Here is a 12644-nt window from a genome sequence, read left to right on the forward strand (position 1 = left end):
TATGAACCAGTATTAGAGTAGCTTGCACGCACATCTACTGCAGGAAGAGAAACAATATCATGCGACTAATCAAATAGTTGCTAAGAACTGCATAAATAATTGAGAAAAAGAATGGCAAAATATTACTCCATAGGATATAAATAGATGGAAGCAAAGACCTGATTGTTTACTCTTCCTAAGTAGAAGGCGATCTAAACCCAGTGATACATTATTCATTGCAATTAGGCACTTGGCTTTCTTAGATTTACAGTATTACACAGAATAGTAAAAAAGAGAATAAAGCATATAAGTGTAATTAAATGCCTGAGATAGAAAGAAGTGCAGTTATACCTTTCTCCTTTTGCAATTTTTTTAGGCTTGTCCCGGTTTCTTGATCAATGAGCTCTCCTTCCCTGCTGTTGGTCAACATAGCTAAAAAAATGAGAGTGCACAGCAATAAAAGAACTGTCATTTAAAAAATGTCAAAAGAGGAAAGCAGTAAATTATACTTTTTTCTTATTATTATTTTGATATTTTAACATTTATTCACACAAGTTTTAAAGCAGGTAACCACATCTGTTGTCCATAAAGCTCCCAATTCAGCAATGATAAAGCGGAATATGTAGCTGAAGCAAATTTGCTCAATTTGATTAAAAAAAGACACCAAGACAGAACTAGAATTACTGAGAACAACTATTTTTTAGAAGAGAGTTCAAATAAAAAATTTAGAAAAGTACTTCACAGAAATTCATTTTGGGAAAAAACGCGTTTAGTAAAGCAAAGGATGTAAGTGTTAGTAATTATCTGTAAAGCAACAAGGACAATTAAAAAGCTCAGATGCATAGAAAGTAGCCCAAACCAATAGATGAAAGTGAAAAAAAACATACTTCATAGTGTGAAAAAAAATTCTTAACATCTACCAGATCAGTGAGACATGCTAAGCTCATGCCTATTTTCTTCGTTTCCTTCTATGCAATTAACCAATTACAGAATTTAATATTTCTTTAACAAGACTTGTGAAAAACTTGAAAAACTGGTAGAAGTAAAATAAATAAATAAATAAATACTTATTAAATACATAAAAATTTGTACGTTTCATTTTTATTTTATTTAAAAAAACCTTTCACTCCTACTGCTGGAGCTCAGAGGATAGTACTGTTTGCTATTACTGTTAACAAAACAAGTTACAATAGCTTTCAAAAACTACAATAAGGGAAAAAAAAATCACTTTTTCACTGTTAAAAGGGAAGCCCTATTTTACATACATGGAAGCTGAAGGGCATCTACTTTCTTGTTCTTCCCTTGTGTATGCTGTGTTTTGTCCAAGCAGCCCAGTTTCTATTGATTAGTTTGTCTACTGTCAACAGAGGTATGTAGTGCAATGGTGCTGCAGCACGGACCATGGCAAAAACTCCAAAATCCCAGCAAGCTGCTGAGTAGTAATTTGAAGGCAGTGAAGCTCACAGTGACTGCCAAGAACTGCACTGCTTTTGTAGTTTAAATCTAGCTCAGCAATGTCTGCAGAGGTTGCAGTCTCTGTGAAGACAACAGTGTTGACACACATGGAAGTAAGGAGATGATAACTGACTTGCCCTAGATGCCTCCTGGAAGAATCAAGAATAGAATCCAAATTTCCTCCAGCCCAAATTTGCATTTTAAACACAAGATCAATAATGTACAGACTGAAAATTGTTCTTGAGAGAACAAAAAATACATATATATCAAAACCTCTCAGCTTCATGGCAGTGAGTGAATGTCTGGCCAACAGGAGGTTTTTATAGTGTAAAAATCATTGTATGTGTGTTTTCATAGGATTTGAAACATATCCTGCTATTTTTCAACTCCAGGTGGTTTCAGAGTCACTTTCTCAAGCCAGCATGCAAGATCAGTGAGTCACACCATAGAAGGGGTGGTATCTTCTGTGCATGGGTAGATACAGACACAGAATGAGAGGCTGGGCTCTGTGTAGTATTGAATCTAATACAAAAAACTATAGTGAGGAGCTATCTGGTCATTTTTGGTGGGATTTTTTGTATGTTTCTTTCTGTTTTGGAGAAACAAAACAGAAAGGGGCTTTCCTGAGTTTCCCAGTAAATAAGGTATTTACTTCAAAAAACTGCTAAAATTTGTGAGGTCAGCAACTGTCATGGGGCGTGAGGCTGCAGAGCACTAACCAATTCTGTCTGGTGTGTTGTCCAGCTGGGAAGGTGAGCTGGACACGCTGCTGCTCTGATGAGAGGAAGCATGGCTCCCAGGCCGCTGACTCTCTTCTAGGGATGGAGCTGGAGAAGGGCTGTCTTGAATTCTTTCCTTGAAACAGAAATAAAACAAGGTCTGTGCAATTTGATTAGTAAACTTCACTGAAGTTCAATTAAAAAAAAAAGAAAGTGGCTAAAATAAAAATAACAAATAGTCTTGCTAAGATAAACAGTGAACAGAATTCAAATCAAAAGAGTAGTACAGCCTTCAATACTCAAGAAGAATATAATCTTCTACATGCGATGCATCTAGACAGTTTTTCATCCTTAGGGTCATGACACAGCACTTACCACCTTTTTTTCTTTCATAAATCTAACATTTTCACACATAGGAATATAGAGAATATTTTTTCGCATGGTTTGTACAAACTAATTTTACTCTACAGATATTGAAATTGGCATGTATGAGTCACATGTCACATAAATAAATCAAATTTTGACAAACTGGCACTAAGCACAGTCAGATTTGTAAATTCGCAAGAAAAATCACTTCTTGTCCTTAAATATACCACGAGTGTCTTCTGAAGGCAGCACACAGACCAATTTTAAAAGCCACGACATTGGTGAAGGCAGGTTCACTTTCAGATGAGAAGGACCACAGACCAACAAAAACAAGACTGCTTGTAAATTTTTATGTGCACATTTTTACACAAAACTTTGAGACTGAAGTGTAACTTAAATATACACGGTGCTCTAGGGAAGGGGAAGAAATTGAGAAGAAATTGTAAAATTTAGTAAAATGAAGTTCCATAGTCCTGCCTGTCTAAACTTGAAGACTCTGGAGAACTTATGGAACTTCCACTAGTACAAATTTTTGCTAACAGGTTAGATGAGTAATTATTCATCCTGTCTTGAGGAAAATGCTTGATGGGTCTCTCCACTTGAGACCCATTCCAACCCAACTAGTCCACATGCACTATTCTCAGTTTATTCAAAATGCCAGTCCCCCTTTTCATCATTGCGAAGATCAATGAAAAATAGAACTCTTCTCAAAGGGGCAGATCGTGGCCTGAGATACTCTAGATAATCTTATTTTAAATTTTACATTTTATGTCCTTTGTTACAAGTAAGAAAGTCTTTAAAAGCATAGTTTCAGTGGAGGGACACTAACAAGAAGAAGCCCAGAAACTGCATCTTTGCAGCTGCCCTCATCTGTGGCAATCAGCTGTTCCCAATGGAAACACAGAACTGAAATATGAGTGATTTTTTTAAAATTTAATTTTTTAAGGGAGATCCTCTTGCCCCATCCCTTTAAAAACCACAATTACATTTACACTGTAATCTGGTGAAGTTTTCTCAAAAGAACTTGGCAGTTTTTCTGCCTTTCTAATCTATTTCAGATTTTTCAGTAAGAGTATGCAATCTGGCTACTTGGTGGCAATTTTCCATGCGCTTCTGAAAATATGCTCAATAGCATTCAAACTTTTAATGCAGTTTTGCTAGATACTATGCTGAATCAATACTATAGCTTTAGGAAGAGAACACTAGATTCTCATAGCTTCTCCATTACCAATAGCTAGCATAATAGCTTCTGTTCATAACCTATTGAGGCAATTCATTAATAACACTGGCAGTGGCATCGACATTTTAAGAATAGTATTATCCATTAAAACTATCTCTCTAAAGCACACTCACCCTCATGTTTACAGACACAACTGAGAACAATGCGAAGGGAATGTGAGTGGATACTTCTAATAGCAAGGGGTGGTGTTTGTCTATTCCAATCACACCAGCCAAAAATGTAGTAATAAATGTGTTTTTAATAGGATAGTTATTGTACATTAAATAACAACTGAGCTTCAAAATCATGTAACAGATGTGTATCTATTACATAGCTGTTAATCCTCAATGGAACTGTTCTCACTAATTATCTGTTATTTAATGAATATACAATAACAAATAAATCTTGGAGGGAGACTATTAATTGCAGTATTTTTGAATGTTAATTAAAATATTTATTAAGTTTTTACAAATTAACCTACTACATGTTGAGTTATAAGATCTTAAAATTTTTAAAACTGAATAATTTTAATCCAACAAATTCTCAAACTTGGGAGAAAAAATGGAAAAGCCACTCATCTCAAAATGGTCAATGTTTTATCCTTGGTCTTCAAAAGACTGATCTGAGAGGTTGCTGAGATCAGCAAAACAGAACACAGATATGATTTACTGATCAGTAAATGACATTTAAAAGGTTACATCAAGAAGAATTCTTCTAGGTATACGATGAATAATACACAAATAACTGACATATCTGCCTCAGCCTGTACAAAGCATGCAACTGCCCTGCACAAAATTTTGGCTCTAATTTGGAGAGATGTTGTTTGAACAGATGGATCATTCTGTCAGTAAGGACTTGGCTGGATGTTCACACTCAGAGAATTGTGAATCAATGGCTTAGTGCTGAGGTGGAAACACTGATGAGTGGTGCTCCTCAGGGGTTGATTCTGGAACTATCTGTGTCTTTGCTGGTGACACTGACAGCAGGGCTGAGGGAACCCTCAGCAAGTTTGCGAACGACACCAAGCAGAGTGGAGCAGTTGGCATATTGGATGGAAGGGATGTCATTCAGAGGGATCATGACAGGCTTCAGAGAAGGGATGAGCAAACCTCAGTAAGTCCAACAAGACCAAGAGTCTGGGTTGGAGCAATCCCAATCATGAATACAGGCCAGGCAATAAGTGTATTTAGAACAGCCCTGCAGAGAAGGACTTGGGGGCGCTGGTGGACGAAGAACTCAGCATGAGCCAGCAATGCATGCTTGCCGCCAGGAAAAAAAGCTGTATCCTGGGCTGTATCAAATCAAGTGTGACCAGCAGGGCAAGGGAGGTGATTCTGCTCCTCTGCTCGTAAAGTTCTGAACGGAGACAAGTTGTGGATGCCCATCCATGCAGGTCTTCAAGGCCAGGTTGGAAGGGGCTTTGGGCAGCCCAGTCTAGTGGGTGGCAACCCTGCCCATGACACGGTGGTTGGAAGAAGGTAAGCTTTAAGGTCCCTTCCAACCCAAGACATCCAGCGATTCTGTGCAACACTTACATATTTTACATTTATGTAAATAACAGCCTTGAATAAATAACTGGTTACAGCTAACAGGCTACAACTCTGACTGTAATTCTATTTGCCTGGATTTCAGTTTTAACAATCCTCTTTGGCATTACATTCTTTTTGTGACCAAGAGTACTCAATTTACAATTAAGATACAATTTTGAAATGATTAATCTTACAGAAGAGCGCAGAGTTTAAGTAAATTTTCTTGTCTACTGCAACTATGAAAATGAATAGCCAAGGAGAAGACAAGCCAACTGTTCAGCAAAAAAAAAAAAATCCAAACCACCTACGAACAAATATGACGACGAATTAACACAGTTATCACACAAACAGCCATATAAGTCACTTTAAATGAGAGTTATTTGAGTAATTCAAAAGCTGATGATTTAGAAAAGCAAAGTATTCTAGCTTCTTCTGATAACTGTACATTCCATTGTCTCTTGCTATAAAATAATTTCTGCTTAAAGTAATTTGCCTTCAAACTTGGGGTCTTATTTAGAAATGTTCAGGCAGAAATAAACGTGTCAAATAATGTCATTCTTAATCATACAGTGAATCACTTTCTAAGAGGGTAAGTTGATTATGCCATCTAATATCTAAATGGTTACAAAAATTCACATGTACTGGGAAGATGCACTTTCCCCTACATGTAACAAAGGAGCTGAAATTTTCTCTGTATTTTATGTACTAGAAATGAGGATATAGTGTAATCATGTCAGACTCCGTATGGATTGAGAAACTGTCTATTTCTAAATGTTTGCGTGGAAGTATAATGCTGAATTTCTCCTACTATAATGAATAACACTATGAACAGATATATTCCTTTTTTTCCTCCAAGTAAACACATCCATTTTTCAGTCCTGTAATCAGTATGCATCTATTTAGCTACTTAACAGCAATGTGCTCTGGTTCATTAGGTAGCTACTGTTGTGTCTCAGCCTAGTTAAAATTTCACAGCAAGTTAATCTATTTTATTACAAATGAGAACACAAGTGATAATGTCCTCACCATTTTCCAAACACAGGGTTAACAGTATTTGTAACAAATCAATGAGGGCATTTAAATAGGAAAATTGCAAATCTAAAACTTTAACATTTTTTACACATTGATGACTTCATTTTATTTGTCATTTATCTATTTTACAACCTTGTTACTTTTCATGGATTTTACTTTTTTTCTTCATGAAATAGCTCAGTTCCCACTGGCACACTGCAGTGCAGCCTGGTTCTGCAGTTGGTATACATAAAACTGAGAAACATTTCTGAATAGCCAAATTTTATCCACTGAATTTCTTCATATTTTATAAATCTTCAGGATTCATACTCCATGTTATAATGTAATGAATTATATATGTATAATGTACAGATTGTGAGAATTTTATGAAAAATGAAAACATTTCTCAAGATCTCACCTATTTATCTAACTGTAGTACCCACTTTATCTTTTCTCTTTCCTTTACAGAGCTGTATCATAAATTCTCAAAAAAGACTTTTTCAGTATTTAATCCTTTTGAAGGGTAATATATTTCAGTCTTACTAAAAAATAGTGTCTTGCTTTGGCTTAGAAACTGTAGCTACAAAGCCTGACATTGTTAATTTTAGTTGTGATTTAGGTTAACAGCACTGAAGTCATCAGCTCTTGCAATTTCCAGATACATCCCTGATTTCACCTCAATACTCTTTTTCTAACCCCTGTGAGATGGTATTCCACACAAATAATGTGAAACACCAAATAAGATTTTTATCCTTACTAGTTTTATTAGAAATGTATACGAACAGCTTACCTATTTTTTAAATAATCATTTTGACCTTAATTCCATACCTCTGATTTTTTTTTATAGTATTGATCTTCGTTTTGTGTCAAGAGTTTTAAGAAATGATGCTGGGTTTTCTTCTATTTTTCTTTATACTTAGTGTTAATGTAGCTGTAATTACTCTTCCAAATGTTAATCTATTAATGAGTTCCTAGAGGAATTAATGGCATTTCACTGCTGACAAGTAGGATCTGGAAGTTTGTCTGAGACATGGACATTTTATACAGACATTTATCTTGATGTTTCATATTTAATTCAGATGCTTTTTCTGTTTCTGTGCAGTAGCAGGAGAACTGGAATTCAGACCTCACTGATGAAACTGAGAGGAAGGAAATATGGGGATTCTACTAAATTTAGGTTTAGACTTGAGTTTTCACCTATCGCAAGAAAAATTCAGAGTTGATCACCAGGTTCATAGGCTCTGGCATAATAAATTTTCCAAAATTAATTTGCTCCCTAGATCCCCATTGGAATGTGCAGTGTCACACCTCAGTCTTACAGAGCTTGTCAAATCATCATTCAGATTACCAAAATGGACCACAAGCTGGCTATACCTTACTTTAAAAAAAAAAAATCAAGAATCAGAGAGGTTCATTTCTCATTTACTATCCTTAATTAATGCACTGTTATAAAAAACAATACACGTTTAGCAGTTATGCTTTTTAAAGAAAAGGTACAATCTTGACATAGTAAGCAAGAAGTATATTAAATCTGAGATCAGATTAAATGTGATAGACCACAAGAAAACGTTGGTAGAAATACCATTTTGGGGGCAAAAAAACAGTGGTCAGGTTTACATTTTAAGCTATTTTAGGTTCAAAATGGGCATATGTAAACATAAGGACAACTTGTTGGTCTTCCGAGCTAGTTATATCATCTCACACTGCTGTAAGAATTGGAGATGAACAAAGGAAACAGCTGGTCTAAAAACTAAGATAAGATATGTATGTCTGAAAGCCAGCTGGATCCTATTCATCTTTTGCACTGTATTGGAAAATCATTCATTTAAAATATATACTTTGCCATTTGAAATGCATTATTTTTTTCCCACTGTGTATATATAGCTGATTCAGTCATAGTCAACTGGCATTTGTTTTCACACCAAATTTAAGAAATAATAAAAACTCTTCTGTTTACTGATTTTTAATACCAGATGTTCACTTGCTAATTCCATTACCTTGTAACTACTTCCTATAATTCATTAATTGCCAGCTGCTCAGCCAAACAGAGAACCACGGCTAATCAGATGGTATTGGTAAACAGCCAAGTAAGAGCTTCCTTCTTCAACATTTCTTAAATTACCAATCACTGGGAAAGCTATGGCAATCTTCACTGGTGTATTAAGATTTTACCTTTACATTTTACTTTGAATCTGAAAGTACAGTATTGACTAAAATTGGACATACCCTTGTTGTGGAAACATCCTACTTCAATCCCTCCTATGAATTGTTTCATCCAGTGCTGCTACTGAATGAAAGAAAGGCACTCTGGAGACTAATGATGGTAATGCTGTATCTCATCTACGTTATAGTTATATTAGTTATTAACTACAAATGCAAATGCTTAGGCCAATACTAAAAAGAACTGAGCCAGAACTAAAAGCTAGTATGTGCTTGGCATGACAATATTCCTTTGCTAGCTTTGCAAAAAAAGAGATGTACTTGATTCTTACATTTTCCTCCACTTGCCAGTTTAAAAATAGTGTTCACTGCTTATCCTTTAAACTGGCAACTAGTTGTCTTTTTGTTAACAAGCAAGGCATTCTTAGCATCACAGTGATAGGGACTTGCCTCCCTTCACAGGAGGAAAGAGGTAAAGGCTATTTGATATAATTTGTAGGAACCCAAACATCTCCCAGCATAATAGCTTCTCTGTCAGTGAATAAAAAGATACAATCCTGCAAACTTACTTCTTTTCTACATATACAGTTATAAAAATTAGTCTTACAGGAAGTAAGCAAACTACCCTATCTCACACATCACTCCCCTAACGTACTCTAGAAACCATTTCAGCAATAAACTGCCAACAATGAACACTTGATATGAAATGGGACAGAATAAATCTAATAAAGAAAAGTACCATAAATTTTACAAAAGTTTTGGTTTATAAACCTTGTAATATTCTATAAACAATTCAGAATGAATTGAATGCAGAGATATGAAATTAACAATGTTATAAATTCTGTAACTGTAAATGTTTTCACACTGAAAAGAATTGTTTCCGAGTACTCTGAGATGGCCACATTTTTCTGGCTGTCAGGTAAATATTATGAATGCCAGTTGTACAGCACATAGAAAATAGCACCTCTCAGCAATAATTACACAACCCATCTGTATTGTCTTTAGGGAATTTAAAATGATGTCATATACATCCTTTACAAATGCTTTAAGCATCCCACAAAATCAGAAGAAGAGAACACAAAGAAAAACACATTCAAAAATTGCTACAGCACGTAGAAATCACAGGTTAAAAATAATGCTTTGTTCTGCTTATCAGTAGACCAAAAAAAAATCCAGATGTAAATTGTGTAATGAAATGCAAAATATTGCATTTCACCAAAAATGTCCATTTTAACATTTTTTCCTTGGATTTTCCAAATGCATTCAACAGACCTGCCAGTTATTCCTAACTGGGACCTGCCTAATGGCAAAGAAAAGAGAAACGCAGCAATACAGCAAACATAAGGGAAAGAAGACAAAAGAAAAATGAACAACAGGAAACTAATTTGCAGAAATATTCCTACTCAGGAGAAGCACATCTTTTAGGTAGAGCCTGAAGGAAGTGAGAGAGAAGGACAAGATGGAGAAGGATAAGTGAGACAAGAGCAAGAGGAACAAATAAAACAAAAAAGATGTAGGGTAAAAGAAACAAGGAAAAAGCAGAGTAAAAGGGTAGAAGAGTTTCTTGAATCTCCTCTGTGATAAAATTTTGCCTCATTATTCCAGTCTCAGTCATATTCTGTTACCTAACAAATAAGGGAAAAGCTTAAGGCCCCTAATTTGAATTTGAATACATTCCCACAACTTGAAGTCCACCCTGAACATAAGCTATCCTACTGTCTTATTTCAGAGGATACTGTGGGAAATGGTCTTAGAGCGAACATATAAAGACCCAACTAACACAGCTCCAGAAATTTGACTCTTGCTAGCCCTCTTGTACTTTCCCAACTCCAAGAAAATGAAAGTTTTGCATTTTCTTTTTTCCAGACTGCATTCGTACCTTTAGCCACACTTCTGGAAGTGAGGAGCAGACCAGCAGGTCTCTAGAAAGAGGACACCTCATTGGATATGACCCATGCCAGGTCCTTGCTTCCCTGTCAGCCCATGTCTGTCATCCCAGCTCTGCTGCATGCAACCAGCCACCTCCTAATTGCTTACCCACAGAAAGAGCTCAATGGGATCCCTATCACAGCTCACCCAGGAACTGCTCCAGAGATTTGACTCTTGCCAACCTTCATTACAAGTTCACAACACCATCTGATATCATTCTGAGAATGAAATTTGTATTTCTCCTTTTCTAGTGTATGCCTCAAATCCCACACATAGCAAGAACAGGCCAGCATGTCTCCAAGCAGTGACTTATTATTTCAAGACAAGCCAAACTCATCCTACATTTCCATTTCAGTCCCCCGAGGACTAGCAGGCTCTTCTCCAGGATTTCTTTCCCCTTGCTAGTCTCCTGTCAGACATTATTTTAGACACCTGAAATCTACCTGAGTAGATTCCATTTAGCTCTTGATGAATGCAGGTCTATCTAGCATCTCTCTTTTTCCAGACCCCCACTTTCTGTTTGAAATTATGTAAGTTTTTACGTTTCTTGGTTAAATAAGCCCCTTCTGATGTAAGAAGTATAAATAGAGACTATAGGCTTGATGACACTACCATAACACTCTTGGTGTCACACACGTTCTTGACAACATTCTCAGCCTGAGGTCTCATACCACCATGGGCAGACAGTTGTGTGATCCTATTACGAGGTTCCAAAGCGACATCAATAAGTGGAAGGTCTATTCTCATTTTTGTTGTAACAGCTCTGTGTATTTGCTACCTATGTATGTGCTGTCAGTCTCAATTCCTGTGGACCCATTTTAAATGCTGTTAAGACATAGGTCTGTTTTCAGATTTTTATTCTATTTGTGTTCTCAGAACACATTGTAACATTTCCTTTAATATCAACTCTATGTAGTGAATGCGCATTAACAGTCATATTCATTTACTGTATAACTGAGTTTATATAATTTAAATACAATACAGATACTACATTCATTAGAGGTCTACTGTAAAACAAAATTCTTCAAATTATGTAGTTACAGCTCTCCGAAGTTGAGCTGTTCTGTAAACTTCAGTGACAAATTCTCTATTTTGTACAAAGGGCTAATCCAAACTTCACTTCTGAGGATGTAAAAATACGGCCACTGAGTAGATTCCTCTGAGGTGGAGAAGAAACATTATAGGATGACAGTAAACTACCACATTTATTTATTTATTTATTTTTTCAACCTACTCCATGAATCAAGCTTCTTTCTGCTAAGTTCCAGCTCAGACTGGTCCTTAACACCAGGCTGGCTGGCCAAGCATTTTATAGCTAGTGCAGAAACTCTTGGATTGCAAAGTTCATCCATCTAAGTACAGCTCTAGAGAAAATGATCAAACAGGACTGTAGACACAAGAGGAAGAAGAAAGAGGGTGGTAAAATCAATGCTGCTTTTTTGTCCTCCTTCATACTACACCCTCATTCATGCAGATTCTTCCGAACTACTTCAGCCAAGTTTCAAATGGAGCAAGCACTTTCAGATGAGCAGTAAACCCCTGAAAGCCTGGATTTATAAGAGGATACTGTCAGAACCATACTTACAGCACTGCTAGCGGGTGCTGCCATAATCACATCAGATCACATTATAGATGGCTAAGAAGGTTTTGTGAGCCTGACCGTTGTGCCTGCCTAATTTACAGCGTTCCTGTCAGGAGGAAATCAAGTTTCATAGTTATGACATTTCTTTCTGGAGCACTAAATGTTAACTTTGCTGATCACGCATATTTTGGTAGAACAGCTTATTTCTAAATGGCAAACGTGATATAAAAAGCATAATGACTTCATTCAAAACTTTTATAGAGAGAGCAGCTGATTCTCACACCTATAGAAAACAGACTAAGTGGTATTTTAGTCATCTAAGGGTAGAAATAGATACACACTCAATATATTCAGTTTTCCCATTTTAAGTAATGTCATGGTGCCATAATTGCAGTCTATCTAAAACTAGTTATTTTTTGTACTTCTAATATGAACTTAAACAATGTTGTCATACAATAAAAGTATTATTATTGATAGATAACAGCAGCAACCCTTTTACAAGTTTCATTTCATACAAGGACTTCATCTTAATTGATAGTCATTCAGAGCTAGATGATTGTTCGTAATGGAAGGAAAGGACAAAGGCAGCCTCACACTCTGTAATAAAATTCACATACAGTCTCAGCACTTGGAAGAAATGAGAGAAAGATGCAGCATCACTTGACAGGTGAGAGTTACACCACAATGAATGCATG

The 12644-nt window shown here is 36.1% G+C and overlaps 1 protein-coding gene across 4 annotated transcripts in view; it reads right to left on the reverse strand.

The window, feature by feature from the left end:
• Window positions 1-12644, reverse strand: part of DACH2 (dachshund family transcription factor 2) — a 262986-nt gene that overhangs the window by 47703 nt on the left and 202639 nt on the right. For all 4 annotated transcript variants that reach the window (XM_042876476.1, XM_042876474.1, XM_042876477.1 and 1 more), the window contains 2 exons: window positions 2154-2289; window positions 331-411 (listed from right to left, as the gene is read on the reverse strand). In XM_042876476.1, the coding sequence (XP_042732410.1) occupies window positions 331-411; window positions 2154-2289 (217 nt within the window). The remainder of the gene's footprint in view (window positions 1-330; window positions 412-2153; window positions 2290-12644) is intronic.

Source organism: Lagopus leucura, unplaced genomic scaffold (genome assembly GCF_019238085.1).
Source record: "Lagopus leucura isolate 7727_CA_CO unplaced genomic scaffold, USGS_WTPT01 Super-Scaffold_100016, whole genome shotgun sequence".
Classification (NCBI taxonomy): Eukaryota; Metazoa; Chordata; class Aves; order Galliformes; family Phasianidae; genus Lagopus; species Lagopus leucura.